The sequence below is a fragment of the Cynoglossus semilaevis genome, chromosome 8, assembly GCF_000523025.1.
Source record: "Cynoglossus semilaevis isolate Cse_v1.0 chromosome 8, Cse_v1.0, whole genome shotgun sequence".
NCBI lineage: Eukaryota > Metazoa > Chordata > Actinopteri > Pleuronectiformes > Cynoglossidae > Cynoglossus > Cynoglossus semilaevis.
This window is the reverse complement of record NC_024314.1, coordinates 26,687,086-26,705,565: the sequence shown is the minus strand read 5'-3', so window position 1 is coordinate 26,705,565 and position 18,480 is coordinate 26,687,086. Positions and strand designations below refer to the sequence as shown.

At 38.0% G+C, this 18,480-nt stretch overlaps 2 protein-coding genes across 2 annotated transcripts in view; one reads left to right on the top strand and one right to left on the bottom strand.

Moving 5' to 3' along the window:
• cerk (ceramide kinase) overlaps window positions 1-12,075 on the bottom strand; it is a 36,391-nt gene extending 24,316 nt beyond the window's left edge. The window contains exons 1-2 of the mRNA XM_008315921.3: window positions 11,662-12,075; window positions 29-151 (exon numbers count right to left, since the gene is read on the bottom strand). Of these exons, the coding sequence (XP_008314143.1) occupies window positions 29-151; window positions 11,662-11,809 (271 nt within the window). The 5' untranslated portion in view covers window positions 11,810-12,075. The remainder of the gene's footprint in view (window positions 1-28; window positions 152-11,661) is intronic.
• A 582-nt stretch (window positions 12,076-12,657) lies between these two features.
• tbc1d22a (TBC1 domain family, member 22a) overlaps window positions 12,658-18,480 on the top strand; it is a 103,778-nt gene continuing 97,955 nt past the window's right edge. The window contains exons 1-5 of the mRNA XM_025057156.1: window positions 12,658-12,915; window positions 13,344-13,400; window positions 15,514-15,697; window positions 16,231-16,471; window positions 18,394-18,476. Of these exons, the coding sequence (XP_024912924.1) occupies window positions 12,854-12,915; window positions 13,344-13,400; window positions 15,514-15,697; window positions 16,231-16,471; window positions 18,394-18,476 (627 nt within the window). The 5' untranslated portion in view covers window positions 12,658-12,853. The remainder of the gene's footprint in view (window positions 12,916-13,343; window positions 13,401-15,513; window positions 15,698-16,230; window positions 16,472-18,393; window positions 18,477-18,480) is intronic.

Here is an 18,480-nt window from a genome sequence, read left to right as displayed (position 1 = left end):
TGTTCAGTGAAGATTTTTTTTTCTTTACCTGTGAATGCATGAGGGTACAGCTCAGCGACCTGCTTGGCTTTTTTCTTGCGTCTTCTGGTCCAATCTTCTTCAGCCTTGTGGACAGTCACAAGTTCACACACCTGAACAGCTTGACTGTGAGCTGAAGACATGCAAAAAAAGAAAAAATGTTTAACGCAGGGTGCAATAAATCAAAAGCGTTACGTTCTTTTTCACTCTTAACCCCTTGCGTCTGATAACATCCAGAATTATCTGACCTCATGACGCACTCCTGACGAAAATACTCCACTTTTGGAGATGAATGCTGCATTTGACCCTTTTCCATATTAACAGTGATCACAAGCCTGTATGTACTATCAAAGAATCAAAGTACAACGAGTATCAGAGAGAAGTGCCACCCCCCCGCTCACCTCAGCTCCACGGAGAATTACGACTTATTTTAGATCAGTATTTCGAAACTTAAATCATCAACTTTTCATCCTAATTACTGCTTTCATCAACATCAGTCTATAAGTGATTATACAACAACCATCACAAGTGTAAGAAAGACTTGATGTGTTTTCTTTTCAAATAAACTGAGAGACAGCTGCAACATCAGAGACTGCGTCTGATCCCACATCAGGGTCAACTGTCTATAATTACGGTGGAGAGACTGAGCCCAGCGTTTAAAGTTACTGCCTACAGCAGTGACATCTTCTACTTAACGTTCACCTAACTTCATACTTTAAAGAAAACATATCCCTCTTTGTTTTTTCAAGTGAAAACATTTGAATTTCTTTTTTTGAAAATAAATGGCCTATAATCACGAGCAGAAAGAAAACAGATCTTGGTTGAAGTTGTGGATTGTAATTAAACAAAGTTTGGTAAGAACGGAAATTAAATGAAAAGAACTGTTTGCCTGTATGCATATATGTACATATAAGTATATATATACATATGTATGTACATAGAAATATATATGTACATATAAGTACATAGAAATATATATGTACATAGAAATATACCATAGAAATGTACCTATTTGCATATTCATATACATACAAATACTTGTACACATGTATATATGTGTATATAAATATATGCATATATATTTGTATATACATATACTGTATGAATATATCTTATTAAAAGCAAGGTTTTTTTTTTAATCTACTCATAATAAAAAGCAAGGTTTTTTTTTTAATCTACTAAGCCTACTAATTGGGTCTTTTTGTGCTTTGTGTCTTAATTTCCAATGAATATTACTAAATAATCCTGGGAAAAAGGAGATCCTGACAATGAAGATATTAAAAAATATTTTAAAAGTATCGTGCAGTGCAACATACTGTACATTCAAAGCTACATGCTCTTTGACAATTAGCTTCTGAGGCTCCAGAGAGATTGAGAAAATGTTCCGAATGAAATGACTTGGAGAATAAAGAATTTATTCTTTTTACATCCAAACTCTGCAGATTTTAAAAACAAAACAAGCCACACACATACTTTGTAAAAACAGATAGAGACCAGTTGCATGAGGGCGATGGCAATTTGCTGTTGCTCACTCTTGTAAATTGTTTCTCTCCACAAAATTCCGAGAACTCGAGCACAACAAATGGCTGCTGCTGCTAACGGCGGGAATTAACAAGTGCGCTTCAGCATATGAAAAAAGGGACAATATGATCATGGAAGAGTTTAACTGACCACTGCAACTCCACCTCACGCAGACATTTTCAGGTTTACTCAGGTGGTATATTGAAATGAACAGGAGGAGGAGGCCTGACATATCAGTTCCTCCTGGGAGTCTGAGGGAAAAGGATTTCATTTCTTTCTCAAATAAAGATGATGCTCCGTGCGGGCATAAATAACTTTATGGCCGTCGGTTTTTATACTTTGACAAATAGGATGAAGAGTCATTGCCATGAGATGTTTATTTCGACCTTTTTTGGGGGGAAAAATAGCAACAACTGCTCTGTCCTTGTGTTGATATCGATGAGGGATTACTACAAGTTATTGTTGTTGAAGTTCTATCTGTTTTCCAAATCGATTGTTGTGGAAACAGGCGCTCCAATATTTACCCTTTTGTTGATTTGGTCTTTAAACTATGACAAACCAATAAAAGACCTTTTCAACTTACTTTTCAATTATTATTATTATTTCAAGTCTTGTTAGCATTTTGCCAGAGAGTTGACAAACCAATAAAAGACCTTTTCAAATTACTTTTCAATTAGCCAAGTCTTGTTAGCATTTTGCCAGAGAGACAATAACCAGAGTAAACACAGAAAAAAACATCTTGTGTTGATGATGCACATAACGCTAAAGGATTCGGGTGTAGTTTTAAGTAATATAAGTTTACAGAACTTCAGCTGGAGCTCTGCGAAATATGCCAAAAAAGTTCCTTCTTGGCAGTAATCATCAACTGGTGGCTGAATCTGGGAGACCGGCCTTAGTCTGGCCCCCGTGGTGTCTGTCCAGAAAAGTTCAATCACACAAGGAAACCAAAAAATAAATAATGGCGTACGAAACAGTAGGAACAATGTCCTGTCTGTATTTTCAATTTTATTTTTCTTGTTTTTGTAAAATGGTTAAGAAGAACAGTACAGGCTAGTACAGTAGCTGCAAGTCAGAAGTCAGTCAGAAGTCAGTCTGAAGTCAGTCTGAAGTCAGTCTGAAGTCAGCGGATCATTAGCGAAAATAGCATTAGTACTTAACACGTCGATCTTTGACAACGTGTTTTCCAACGTCAAAGATCATTTATTGCGGTATAAATACATAAAATTATCTTGTTAATCTCTTGTTAATTGCTACATGCTCTTTGTATGTGAGGTGGTTTTTTTTATATCGTTAGACGTCAATGTCTAACGGGAGTTGTGCCAAAACCGCACCGTAGAATACATTAGAATATCTTATCTTGTATCTTACAAGATTACATCACTGCTGTCGTGAGAATGGTGGCTCTCAGTAGGATTCAAAAACCGAAAATAAAAAAAAAACCCTCTGGTCTGAGACAGTCTCGTAGTTTAAAACTGTGACTCAGTTGAAGAAGAACAAAATCAGCATTAATCACTGTGTCTGTTTTTTTTTTTTTTTTTTTTAAACCCCAGACATGAGCACAGAACAGAAAATTCCACTGAACCATCATGGAAACAATAGCTGACAGTCCTACTTACTAACACTGCTCTAATAGCCCCGACACACACACACACAGGGGCATCAACACAATGACACACATACACAATAATCCCACTACATGCACTCTACTTTTTTAGCGCTCAGTGCAGTTCCTAAGCTACATGCTAAGCCCTCGGCCATACAAGCCAGATCCTCTTGACTCTGCACTGACACACTTTTCTTTGTGCTTGAAAAGATTCCTAGCGCTGGCAGTCAGCCAGCACGCACTGTCTATTCATACCCCAGAATTCAGTGCGTTACTGTGAAGCAGAGAAGGTCTGCTCTCTGCAGAACGTCAAGAGTCAAGGGAAGAGTTTATTCTCCGTGGTCTACGAGGTGTTCTCCGTTTACAGGAGAACGTTCAAACCCTTTTTTTGGTTTTGTTGTCTAGAGTTACTGTGAAATCTGAGAACAATCAGTCAGGAGGTCGGGGTCATTAAGGTCAAGGTATGAAGCTACAAAATCCCACTCACTGTCAGCTACTCCAGGAGAAGACTAGAGATGCAGTAAAGCCAAGTTGTTACCGATCGATATTTATTTCCTCAACATTGATACTGATATAATGAACTAAATGTGTTTCTTGTTTCCTAATTAGGAAAGAAACGACTTTCACAAAGACCTTATTTTTGTTTTGAAAATAATAAATACTCTTGTAGGCCTAACTAGACAAAAAAAAAAAAATGTGTAGGCCTAACTAGACCAAAAAAAAAAAAAAACCAAAACCAAACAATTAGGACTATTTAACAGTCCATTTATTTCTCTTGTAAAGGAATTATTTCAGTTTAGCTACAGTGACATAAAGACCAAATTAAGGGCAAACAAAACAAAATAAAATTAAACTGCATCTGAAAATTCAGTTGACCACTAAAAAGGCTGATTACATCTTGAATTATTATTATTATTGTCTCTTTTGAACTCCATTTTTCTATTTTAATCTCAGCGCTAGCTAGCCCAGATGCTAACTGCAGGTTAGATGGCGCAGTGCAAAGACTATGGTGCACTTATTGGTCAATCTATGAGCTTCAGATGACATTAGAAACTTTGATTTATCCATGGGTAACAGACAGTATCGTGTATTCATCCCATTCAAAAGTGAAATAAAACGGCGTAGCTGTGAACAATCAATCTACGGAGCAGGCTGTAAAAGGCAAACATTAAAAAACCAACAGTGTTATTGTTGTTTCAACAAAACTGGAAGCTGAAGTGATTATTGTGATGTGGGGTGTGACATCCTGTGTTTGTCTTAGTGCCTCAGGTCTTAGCTGAGTCCACTGTCAACACCACAGACTGCAAGCACGAATCCCCATATCAATGTTTTTCTGGTATCTCCTGCTATATTTCTGATTGTTTGTATAGACAAAGACTGGCTGATGGAATGAAAAGAGGGGGAAATAAAGTCTGACACACACACACACACACACAAACATAAAACCATTCATCTGTAATCAAACTTCCATGATTGGCCTGATTAGGTCAATGTGAGGCCGTCATTAAAATCTGATTTCTAAAATGATCACATACTTCAGGGTTTAAATCATGAAATCTAATTAGTCTTTGTCAATAGTTTTAAAATTATTATTCATCTCAGGAAAATCACCGGACAGTGAGCTCAACTGTTAACAAGCTGGAAATTGTAGTTGCAGTTTCAAAATGAAGTTTGAGAGAAAAAGAGAGGCAGCATGTGTAACCCTAACCAGACCTCACATTGTGCCAGTGTCAGTGTGCCGCCTGCCCTGAGTGTGAGTGTAATCCCCAGCACTGGCATTGTTAGAGCCTTTCCCTGCTGAGCCAGAAACATTCCTAGTCCTTGGGGCCCAGGGTGTGACTGGTTCCCACTGGATTAACTCTGGTACTGCAGAGTGAACACCGTTACAGAGCCAGGAACAGTCTGCAGAAAAGTACACGTATCTCAAAGTTGGTCTTCAGTGCAAACGTTAATGGATGAAAATCAACTTAAAAAAGGCAAAGTGCGAAAGTGCTTTCAACCCAAATGTTACTGCACTTTTGTTCACATAGCAGTAAAACTGCTGTAATATTAAATATTGACAACAATATATATTATTGTTATATTGTGATCATGCCAAGAACAACTTTATACTCATTATTTATTTTTAGAAAATTCTTAAAATTTTGTCTAGCAAATATTTGATTATTTAAAAATTATATATTTGTTCACCTTTGTGGTGATGGTGACAAACTGTGTACTCTCAAAAGTACAACTATTTTCCTGGATAAATATTGAATTTACTACTTCCCGAGTTAGATATATACAGTGCTGTCTAAAAAGGAAGCTCTTCATGTTGCATTGTACATGTAATGATATTCTGAGCATATCTGTCCCCAATAAGTTTTATCTATATTTTTTTCCCAGAACTAGTTGGCCAACATATTGTTAGGTTACTTAAGTTTACTAGGAGAACTCTAGTAAACCCAGTGTTGTAAGAGCTTTGGCAGCTTATCAGATGGCCCAATAAGGTCAACTTTGTTGGAACATGTCAAGGCTCACAGCTTTTAAAATACTGATATACTGTACATACAAGTATATATGGATTAAATGTTTCCCCTTCTGGATTTTTTTTTGACAAAGAATATTTGTCAGATGGAAGCTGCCAAAGCTCTTTCAACACTGGGTGTCAGGAGTTTACCAGACTTTTCCTTGTATCGTTCAATAACCTCACAATGTGTCGGCACTGCGCTGCAGTCTGTTGCTGTATTTTATGCTGGGATACCCAAGCCAGCAGGCAGGAAAAGGTCAGGACAGATGGAATAAACAGGAGAAAAACATCTTATTAAAATCATTACTAACTTTATAATGTTGTAGTTTGGCTAGAAACTCCATCCGTGGGTGGGCACAGAGGGCGTCCACGTGGGATTCAAAGGTGAACCCAACATTGAACGCTGTGCCCAGATATTTCTACTTGCTTTGTTTGTGAAGTGCTACTTTATTTCCTAAAGGTGAATAAAATATTATTCATCTTATGACTTTTTGTGAAGGCATTTATAACGTGGGAAAAAAAAAATCTGGCTCGACATGTGTTGTGATATTTTTGATAAAGATGATGTTGGTGGAGTAATTATTATTCTTTACAAAATTATAATTAAAAAAACACCACCACAAACATTCATGAATACAAATCGAGTTTAAATAAAATACAGCATATAAAAATATCTGAGCTGATGACTGATGGAAAAACTGTATTAAAGAGTATATTGGCTGTACAGCCTGACCCATTCAGGCCGTGTGGGCTTTAGAGGTGTTTGTTTGTGTTCGTGTGAGAAAGAGAGCGAGTGTGAAGCTCCTGTCCTGTCCTGTCCTGTCTCAGACATTTTGACAACAGGCGGCTGTCAACATATTCATATTGTGCTGTTGTCCTCTGCGCTGCTCACCTCACACAGTCAATCAATACACAATCCTTTTATTGTAACTGTGCGTCAGCAATGACAGGGTATTAGCGTCCAAGCCAGGCCGAGCTCAAGGAAACGCTCACACTCTTAGGTGTTCCAGTACGATTCATGTCGCGCTGGGGTCATTCCTGCTGTGCTTTTACATATTGTATTCCAATTGGCGTGGTGTGCAGGTGCACGAGAGAAGATAAGACGTCAGTGATGAAGGTGTTTATGTTGTGGGTTGTTTCACCTCATACTGACACAGATGTTGGCTTGAACTTTGATAGGAGAGAAAATACATGTTTGGTTTGTTTTTTTGGGAGATTATACTCCACAAAGTGTGAGATATTATGTAAGTAAAGAACATCTCCCAACCTTGGGAGGTATGAACTGCGTGAATGTCACTCACGTTTTCATTTATTGTTCACTGTTGTGGGTCCAAAGTTCCCTCTCTCTTTAGTCTAAATAAACAGCAGCCCCACACACTTCAGCCAGTCACCAGGCCGTGTTCACTCTACTATGTAGATGCTTCTGAATACACAGAAGGTGCCGTGCATTACAGATTTAGATTACCAAGCACAAATCTGCCTGTGTGTCGGAGCTGTCAGAGAGAGTGTGGATTTCTCCCGGGTTTCACGGTTCTGTTGAGCTGACGTGTATGTGAACAGGTGGAAGGGCAGCCAATGTGAATGCTTAAATGTCAGTGTAAATAAATACGAACTGTAAAAACAATTGCTTCACGGCACATCACCTCCACAAGCTCCACAATATTCTTATTCTCTGGTTAAAGCACTGTACATACTGTACTGTACTGTACTGTACTGTACTCTAGTACTGTTCTAGATATGTTGATCCTGATCTGCCCACAGCTAAGCCTGGGGTTTAAATTTCTGCCCCTTGAGTGATTGAGTCTGACACCCCTGCTGCAGATGTATCTGCATCTTTCTACCTCTGTGTATTATGAAGAGGCAAATATCGTGACCTCCTAAGTCCTGTAGCCATATCCAGGCTCAGAGGGACTCATTTGAACCCATAAGAAAAAAAGCCTAAACTCTCTATGGAGTATGAAATGATTTGTTGGAGAAGTCTTTAGATTCATGTCGAGGACATGTGTCTCACTGATCCCTGTCAAGGGTACACTGTCTCCTGCTCTGCCCAGCAACTCTGACTGACAGATGCTCTGATTTGACCAAAACCACTTAAATGTCAAGCAGTCCCATAAACTTATGTTGAATGAGCCAGAGCATCAGGGCTGGAGTGATGTTTACTGCTCATAACAATTCCCGTTGGCATTTAAGGGGCTTATGCATCCGTTTAATATTGGAAACGGAAAATTGGAAACGCCGGCTGAGGACAGCCTGTCAGAAGTGAGCCGGCTGAAAGTGAACACTCTTGTCCATCTATGATATTTATATTAAACCTCTCCTTTTCTTGATTATTTTTCCATTTTCAGTCAGATTGAGTGGAAAACTGAATATAAATCCTCTAAAAAAAAAACAAAAAAAAAAAAAAACCCACAACCTGTTGCTAATACAATCACATATTTGCTGTACCTTTACTGCTCTGGCCTCGGAAAACATTTGATCTCATTGCTGTTCTTTTCAGACAGCTGGGAAATGTTAATGCTGGTTAAACACACACACACACACCCGTTAGTAGCATGTTAAACTGAAAGTGTGAAGTGTTTGGGCACTTCATGATTTAAGTTATCAACAGACAACACGTGGAGTCCACAAATAGAAGGCTTCATGTTTGCACAGGTGAAAAAAAACCCCAAGATAATTCCATTGATACCCTGTTCTTTGTTTACTCTGGTAACTCATTAACTAAACACTTAGTGACAAGTTCCGACCAAAACACACTCAGATAAAAGATTACAGTGATAAAAAGAGAGCATATTTACTCTGTTTTTCCTGCTCAAGTATTTAAAAGTGTTTCGTTTCCTAAGAGTGAAGGGTGATAACATGACTGACGTGTAAACAGTAGCGTTGAACATTGAGATCATTAAATGTTTACTAAGCACTTTTTTTATTTATTTTTTATTTCTTTCCCGATACGAGCTGCGATTGCCGACACGATCCCTGCAGTGGATTTTGACGTGACTGCATTGAACATTGACTCCATAAATGGAAGTCTTTATGGCGGGTTATTATCGGGCACTTGATACCACTTTGGGGAAGGTCAATGGTGAGATTTAAACTCAAGTGTGCAGTGCCAGCTGTAATCATACCACTCAATGTGGTACTGTAATGGCAGACCAGGGACCTCATCTAGATGAACAAACATTAGCCTCAGGGGGGTTCTGTGGAAGTCGGAATTAGAAGGATTCCAATGTGAAGGGTGGCACGGACCATTGCTGTGTGATTATTAATCACTAGGGGGACTTCTGTTAACGTAGAACATTCTGGTACAGTCTGCTAAAGATACCACAGACTGGTTGCCCAACTATCCCTGTTAAAGTATCTGCAGTAAAGGTTCGACGGTTATAAAAGTTGTCATTTAGCCTAAGCTAGTTTGCTAAAACAACATTCAATTTGGGAAAAACATCTTGTAACATAGCTGACAGTTATAATTTTTTACACCATAATGGATTTTTAACATTTGTTTGTAAGTGTTCAGTTGCTTTGTAGAGAAATAACAATGGGTTTGTCTAGGCCATTGTCATAGGAATGAATTGTCTAACCCAGTGTTTTTCAACCTTGGGGTTTCGACCCCATGTGGGGTCACATGAGATTCATATGGTGTCACCTGAAATGACTAGTTTTATTTTTCTTTAAAAATATTTTGTTTTATAATTATTAATATAATTTTAAATCTTTTTAATATTATCAATATTAAAAATGGATAATATTTTTAACTACACAAAAAAATTATCACCCAGAGGGCTGCGATCACATGACTAAAAAAAAAGTCTTTGGGGTCGCCAGAAATTGACAAAAGAGGGTCAAAAGGACGACTGGTTTAACCTTTGTCATTTTCATTGGAATGCAAATAAATACTTAACAGATTAATTTTCAATTAATGGAAATAATTTACTCTGAACACCTGATATCAGATCGGTTTCCATAGCCAACGTTAACTTTCTTAAAACGTCAAATGGGCCTGGGTTATAATGGGTTAATTTCCACCAGCTGTATAGGTCTGGTTTTATGTCCCTTGCTGCTCCATGTGTTTTTCATTTTCGGTCACCGTCATAAAGACACAGACAGTGATAAGAATGGCAGTACTTTTCCTTGGAGCCCTGAGTTGTGCCATATAAGCACCTCTGTGGGTGGCAAGGGTGCTTATTATAGCCCACCTCCTGAGGAAGACTTAACATTATTTTTCAGATAGTAGGTAGAAATAAAAAGTATGTACCCTGTGGAGAAAAGCCACAGTTTTTATAATGTATGATGAGCAAAAAAAGAAAGCATAAAAACTGTAAAAATAGTGGCCATTTTTCCTCAAACTGTCCTCGTCGCTGAGAGAATAACGCCGTGAAATGTGTCTGAATAATGAGGAGGAAAAACTTCAAGAAACTTTACCACCAAATTCTCAAAGGAAACTGCTGTACAGCTGTGTATTGATGGTTGTAGCAATACCAAGTGACACCAACATCAAGAAGAAGCTAGATGAAGGTGGGACGTCAGTGACATCAGGAACCAAAGGTTCAATATCTGAGTCACGGCCTGTGTTCCTTGAACTGAACCTTTAACACATGTCAAATTTAAGGATGTGAAAGCAAAGATTCATGCATGTGATTCACCTAAACTTATTTGCTCAACCTACCCAGGTCCTTGGTGGAAAACACAGACCACAAGAATATGGTCATGCATGTGATTCACCTAAACTTATGGAAGGTGGAAAACACAGACCACAAGAATATGACTTAGGAAAGTCCCTTTTATATTTGTAGTTTTGTAAGAAAATACACGTGGAATGGTTCTGCCAGGAAGCATAAATTTAAACCTAAATATTTAAGCTTAGTTTGACCTTGATAGTTTGATCTGTTTCTTTTGGTATTGTTGGGCTGTTCAGTGTAGTCCAAACGTATTTTATTCATACATCACAACTTTTGGGGTGAACTACAGTTAATTCTACAAAAAAATGGGCTTGCAAAACTATTGCAGAGTCACATGGAAAGACAAACAGTTCTGGCTCTCATGCATACCAATGGTCATCTTACAGTGTCCACCTAACCCAATCCCCAAATTGTATGTTTTGGACTCACTCCAGGTACTTGTTTCTGGGAAGAAACAATAGTACCTGGAGAAAACCCACACTCGCACTGGAAAGACAAACAAACTCAACACAGAAAGGCCAGAGGTCAAACCAGTGATCTTCTCTCTGGAAGGTGAGACCCATAACCACTTTTCCACCATGTGGCCTGGTCAAAAACTTGATGTGTAGGCTGAGTAATACTGTAACTAACTCCTTGTCTTTATCTAAACTTTGTAAAAAATTAGTGTAATGACCTTTAATGGTACTATCTAGTAATTAGTACATTTATAAATTTGTACCAAGATTTATGAGTCACCAAGCATGAACAAATTGCTTATGACCAAAAGTTTAAATAGACTCTCACATGTTAATAGAATGTCACAACTACTGTAAATTGTTTCATTGACATTTCTCTATTTGTCAATGTTTTATAAAAACATACAGTATATTTACACTTCAAAGTTTACCTAGTGTTTTTCAAGTTTTTTTTTGAGGAGTAGTAACTATGGCTAGTTTATTAACAAAGAATAAACTCACATTTAGGCGATTGTAAGAGTGGCATAAATAAAATAAACCTCTGGTAACCAAGGGCATTGATGAATGATTTAAACCCTTCATGGGAGACATATCAGATAGCAGTCAGACTCTCTCAGATCTTTATTATTAAGAATAGAGACTTCTAACTGTCTTTGAATGGGACGTCGGACGTATGTGACCTACTCTAGTCAACGTATACACGGCCCATCTTCAGTGTTTACATAACCTGACTGCATGTACCAGTCCAAGGCATTTATTAATGCGAACGACTACTTTATTACAACGTGACATGTATTACACTGTCAATGGTCTGATATAACGTACACTACTGTACAACAAGGTTATCAGAAGGATGGAAAGTGACACTTTGAAGTCATTTACCTTTTCCAGAGAAGCTACTGATGCCTGTCCTTCGTTTTCTGCTCTTCTCTGTTTCCGTCCAGGCCAGAACCGTTCGGCTCAGAGTCACATCCGCCTGCCTGCGCTTCTGGAAAAGCCTGGAGCACAATAGCACAGGCTGTTTGTCCATAATGTCGTCCCGAACTGGTCATTCGTCCACAGTTGTCATGACACTTTTTTCTTCGGTCCGGCTCAGCTCAGTATAGACAACACAATGGATCTACACGTATTAGTTCAGTCCTCGGTAAATCGGCCAGAGCCGTTAGCATAAGAATGGATCTCGAACAAAGATCGTTTATAGCCAAGATGGCTTACTCCGCAGAAAAAAAAAATTGTCCGGCTTGCTTTCCAATTTATTGCAACAACACTACGGCACTGAAAACACCAAATGACAATAAAACATTCTATGTTACCTATATTTGCTAATAATTAAGACTTTACCTTTACTAAAATATAAAAGAAGGAATTATACTAAGTAGTAATTCTAAGTAGTAAAGTCATTGGAATTTGCAAATTTACTCAAACATGAAAACAAATACAAATCTATGTGTATGAGCCAATTAAATCTAGTAATTTTTATTCCTAAATTAGTAACCAGGACTTTTTAAAGTAATTTGATTACTTGATTTGTTTGATTTGTCATTACATCGTTGGTATTTACAGTAACTGCTAACAGTGATTGAATAGCATAATATTATATAAAAGCTGCAAGTCAGTAATTGTCGCTGTGGAAAATTAGTGTAGTATTGTAAATTACAACCAGCACTATTAGCAGTTAACCACGTTCTGTTCTTAGTTCTATTAAAATTAAAACTATGTACACTTCTGAGCAAAGGCTAACACGGAAACAACATGACAACGTGGTGCAAATATTTGATGCACGTAGTTTGTTATTATCCTGTAATAATATCATCAAGTTGCTAGCAGGGTGTGACGTCAGGCGCTCCCCGAACCACCTACATCCAAAACTCACTTGTGATTGGCCCTTGTTGAGGAAGTCTCGCTCTGACCAATCGTAGCCAGTTTTGCTCATCGTTAGACAGTATCAACATGGCAGCTTTCTGAGTTTTGGTGTTGGGGGACCTGGTGTAAATAAACACACAATTCACACTTAACAGACAACGACAGCGCCTGGTTGTTTGGCTTTGGGACATTTCTGAGAAGCGCAAAGAAAATGTCGAGCGAAAGCAACAGAAAGCAGTTCTGGAAACGAAACACAGCTAAGGTTCCTGGCAGGTGAGTGACGTGTTCCCTACTGTCGGCTAGTTTAGCGTAGCTAAGTGTGATTCCATTGACGCTGTTCTGTACAGTCACAACTGTATTTGTCATAACGGCCCTGTTGTCCTGCACGGTGTTTGCGAGTCTATTATTATGCAATAAAGTAACATCAGTAGTAAAATATATTCATAGACAGTTTGCCAATTGTTGCAATTAGCCGAAGAGCTACTTTGCTAACAGTGGCTAACAATTTAGTGATTTAGCCCATAGAGTTGCGATATAATCATATATCTGTCTAGTAGAACAACTCTGGTCTGGACTTCATGTCCTCTCCGCTACTGCAGGTTTAACGCACTCTGTCAGAGCAAACGTGGAGTCAAAACAGATAACTTGAGAGCTACTTTGTAACCAGCTCATCCATTGACATTTTCTCTCCACTTCCTTAGCATTCAGCATGTGTATGGAGCACAGCATCCACCTTTTGACCCGCTGCTTCATGCCAAGTAAGTTCAATGCACGTCTGTTTTCTTGCAAAGCACAATGTGATTCTCCTGCAGAGTAACTTGGACATAAACTGTTAACTTAAAATGAAAGATTTTGTATTTTATTGACACCAACACCTAAAATTATATTTCTGCTCTTGTCATCATGTTCTTTGTCAACAACTCTCATCATTTAGTTTTGATTTATATGATCAGTATTTAAGTTTGTTCTGCCTTTAAAAAAATAATTACCAGACTCATTCATATTGACTCATGAACTGAATTGATGAGTTATCCTGGTAGATCTTTATAAATAACTAATGCGTAAAGCAATGTTTTAAACACACCATGTGCTGTTTTTCACATTGCTATTTTGACAGTTTTGTTTGCCAACGTGTAATTATCATTATCGTCAATTCACTGAAGCGTTTATTTTCTACTCTATGAAACCTAGTGGGCATTTGTGACCTCATGGGGTGTGGTCCTAAATGAAACTGCTCATAACTGTTAATGTTTTGATTGTTTTTAAGGAAGTGAAGCTAGCAGTAATCTAGGATGTAAACCTTAAAATAAACAGACGAAATAATGAAGTAATAAAGTACGCAGTGTGGAGACACTAGAGTCTAATACATTTATGACTGAAGGAGGTCTTTAACTGAGTGCCGCTGTTTGTTAAGGTTGGAGGATAAATGTATCTGAAATTTTTTGTTACAGTAAACAATTCTGTTCCATGTATTTCTGACACAGACAAAAATTAACAAACATATATATATATATATATATATATATTTGCATTTATAGATAGTAATAACACATTTCTCACGTTTGTAGGTCATTCATTGAATGACCTACAAACGTGAGTTTCTGCTGGGGATTTAATTCAATATGAATTCTCACGTTTGTAGGTCATTCAATGAAGTTGATTTCTGCTGGGGATTTAATTCAATATGCTTGTTTTTGTCTGAGTATAAGGTCAAGTTGTGCTTTTACTTTTCTTATATTAACCTCATTGTCTGTTCCTGTCATTTGTGGATTTATACAAAACTGAAAAACCCTTATTAGAGTTATTTATTCTTTTTTTTTACACAGTAAGAAGAAAGGGTCTATTTATAACAAAATGTCACTACCTTTAAAAGTTGAGTTGTACTTCTGCTTGAATTTGGAACATTCTTACAGCACAGTGAAGTCAAAGGTTTGATATTTCATCATTGTAAATATAGAAGAAAACATGTTTTTTCTTACTTTCAGGTGGTGCTGTATAATACAGTATATAAAGTTATGCTCTTCTACCAACATAATGCTAATAATTTATAATACTTAAAACACTTTATTCATTTAGTAAATAGTAAGTTAAACATAAACTTCATCTGTAAGCTGTATTTAGATTCCTAAGGTTAAATACATTTCTACACCAACTCTTTTATTAAAAGAAAAACAAATCAGGATTAAACACACCCTACACCTGTGGAGAATTACATTTCTGTACTAAGGACTGCTGGGTTGATTGCTGTAGCAACCACAGTATGTGTTTGTGTAATGTCTGTTGCAGCCATTTAATCCACATGCGTCTAATTAACATGTTTGCGGGTCAGGTGGTGTGGAATGAGTCATAAAACGGGTCCAGCAGGTAAATCAGTGGTTTCCACTGCTCCAGTCTCTGTTCCAGTCATTCATATGAAGTTCTTCTATCACAGAACAAACAGCACTGCCTTTTCACGTCATGTCTTTTGAAGGTTCAAAAAGTTAAATCAATTTAAAGGGAAATCAAGTTTGGTTATAAAAGGAGCCTCCACCAGAGGTCCAGTCAAGATGGTTTGCAGCCCACAAACTTGCAAGACAATCATGTGTAGAATTAAAACCTGCAAGATGACAATAGTGGGGAATGTTGCTGAGTGAGCATGACCTGCCAGCTAGTTTCCAGTTTTCCCATATTACCATTTTATGTTAAAATAGGATGGAAATTAGAAGTAAAGAGGGTTACACAAATCTACAGTTTCTGAAAATTTCCCTCTAAGCTCCTGTTTTTTTTTTCAGTCTCATACTTATCACTGCTCTATCACTGCCGTTTCCCTGCTCTTTGAACCACACTTTTTTTTCTCTCCCTTAATTATGCCGTGCTCTCTCTGCTCCTCAGTCTCATTAGAGCGGGCAACAAGCCTCCTCCAGCCACACCGGGGAAGCCCAAAAAGGCAACCACTTTCCAGGAATTTGAGAGCATCACAAGTGACGCCTGGGATGTTGGAGACGATGACGACGAGCTGTTAGCCATGGCCGCACAGAACCTTAACATCGAGGTGGTCATGGAGACGGCCAATAAGGTGAGAGCACGCTGCGAAGGGGTTGTAGTGAAAAAGCTATCAGACGGAGCTTTGAACACTTATTTTCCGTCTCTGTGGAGCGTTTTAGAAAACATTGAGTATTTTCTGTCTCTGTGGAGCGTTTTAGAAAACATTTTACCATTTAACGAGGTTTCTTATTAAAGTGCCAGAACCTTTTTTTGTGTCTGCTTTGACATTTAGAAATTGTTTTTTACTGTTTTTTCTTTCAAGAATTAAAAAGTTTGACATTTTTACGCGCTACAAAAAATTCTCTTGTGTCTTCCATTTTTAGATTTAGAGCTCAGTGAGAGAAACAAAACTGTTTCAGACATCTAATCTTTTATTCAGCTAAAGATTTTGATTTATGGAGAATTAGCATTTATTTTACTAAAACTATAGTTGGCATAGTGTTGAATTATGGCCTTAATTTAGGTAATGATGAGCAAAAAAAAAAAAAACAAAAAAAAACTTAGTGGCCACTCTTTAAAGAATATGAAACTGAACACTGCTGGTTTCACCCCCAAAATCAACAGGTGATTGAGAATCACAGCAAGCAGCAGGAGAGACAGAGGCTGGACGACTCGACAGAGGTGGAGCAGAGAGAAGAGGACGCGCAGGAGGAGACGGCAGAGGACGAAGAAGAGGATGAGGAGGAGGACGAAGAGGAGGGAAACATGACCGGCCCAGAGGTGTCGTTTGCCTCCCAGAGCAGCTATTTCACTGATGGTCGCCTGGTTAAGTCCCAAAGCGAAGCTCCAATTGGGTCACCTAAAGGTTAGTCGCCACCATTGCTCAATGTCCAAGTTCTCCGGCTCACCTGCATACTAAAAGCGAGACGATTTATCTGTGGAGCACTGGTGTCATGGAAAATTATGAAGATTATGCACTCTGCATAAGTAAATGTGAGTTGCAAAAAAACACATGACACACCATTGTGTGAGATGTTGCAAAAAAACACATGACACACCATTGTGGTTTAATCATGTGACACTAAGGATCTAAATGACTTTTCATGTATTTTTATCGCTACAATGAAATATTGAACCTTGGGTTAAAAAAAAAAAATTGATGACTAAAATAGTTCAGTGGTTGTCACACATGATAGATGAGCAGAGAAGAAGTTTTGTTGTCATTTTTTTGTCATTACAAGTAAAAAATATTGGCTTCTTTTGAACGGTGTAAAAGTTTAACTCCGTAAAGTCGTTAATTCATTGGTGATTGGTCGTTTACTTCTACTGAAGGAAAGAGTTTTCATTTCCTGGAAGAACCTCAAGCTTAAAATACCATCTCAACATCAGTCGCCTTTAGACATTGTTGTGGGCGGGGGGGGCGTCACTGAAAGTGAAAACTCTCAAAGCATTTCACATCACACAGTGATGACTAAAAATCCAACAACTTTACGAAGCAAAGTTCTCAACGATGTTTTCCTTCTCTTGACATTTACAATATTAATAATTCCATCATTTACCTGCTGTTGTTTTTCCTTCTGTTCCGGCAACGTAGAGAAAAAAAAGTCATTGAATTCACATATTTTGAATTTAATTAATTAATAATAATTGCAATTCAGAATAATTCCATCATTATTTATTTAGTTGTTTTTCCTTCTGTTCCGGCAACGCAGAGAAAAAAAAAGTCGTTGAATTCACATATTTTGAAGTTAATTAATTAATAATAATTGCAATTCAGAATTTTGATTATACTCAAGGTTAATCTTGATTAATTATGATTGTAAAAATTATTTGTGTCAAATATAATCCTAACGAATCACTGTTAATCATGGCTAATTACAAAAAAAATTGATTGTGCTTAATCACGATCATGATTAATCATGCATGATTAATTGCAGCCACAATTAGAACAACCGCCTCACTTCCAATGTTGTCATTTAAAAACCCTAAGATCTACATTTAATTTATAATAAATTCATTCTGCTCTTTATAGTTACAAAAGATGTGGCTTAAATAGACAGCGTTCTACTGTTGCCTTTTAAGTGTTAACGTCATCAGTGGCGGCAGATGCTCCACAACATAAACGTCTGGTGGACCGTTGTCCTGTCTGGCAGGTCGTCTGCTGTGGTGCAGTGTGTAGGTACAGATGACAGAAACAATCTGCTGCCTTCAGACACTCTCTCTTATCTCCTCCGATGATACAGTGCAGGCCAGAATTCACTTTTATGACACCAGGGTGGCACTAAAACACTGACACTTTTATGCAAACCTTAAACCAAAGGTCATTACTCATGACCTCACCGCTGTGTATTAAGTTATATTTCCAGCCGGCGTTAATCTGTGTCTCTCTTTGTGGTGAAGGTTTACATTTACAGTAGGTGGTAATCTGGGCATTAAAGTCATCTTTAGAAAGGGTAGGTTTTTAGACATTGCAACAGGTGGCCCGTGGACCGAATCCAGCCCACTGGACCGGCTTGCTACTGTATTCCAAAAAAAAAAAAAAAAGTTAAATAATAATGTTGTTTTTAATTAAGTGTCTGGTCCTCAAGGTGTTGGTGTGTGCTTTAGATACACACTGGGCTTCCGACAAAAGGCGTTGTGACCTCGGACTTTCATTATTTTAAATCAAGTTAACTGGAGCTTTGAAGCTGTGAATGTGTCGAAGAGGGAGTTCTACAACAGTCCTATTTACAAAAGGAGTTCCTGCAGAACACTACCTCTGCTAACCTGTCTTTGTTGGCCCACCAGATGCAGCCAGCGAGTCTGCGGCCCTCCACAGACAGCAGTCGCTGCCTCACAGACCCCCACTCATCCCACTCGTGGCCCGCCTGGCCG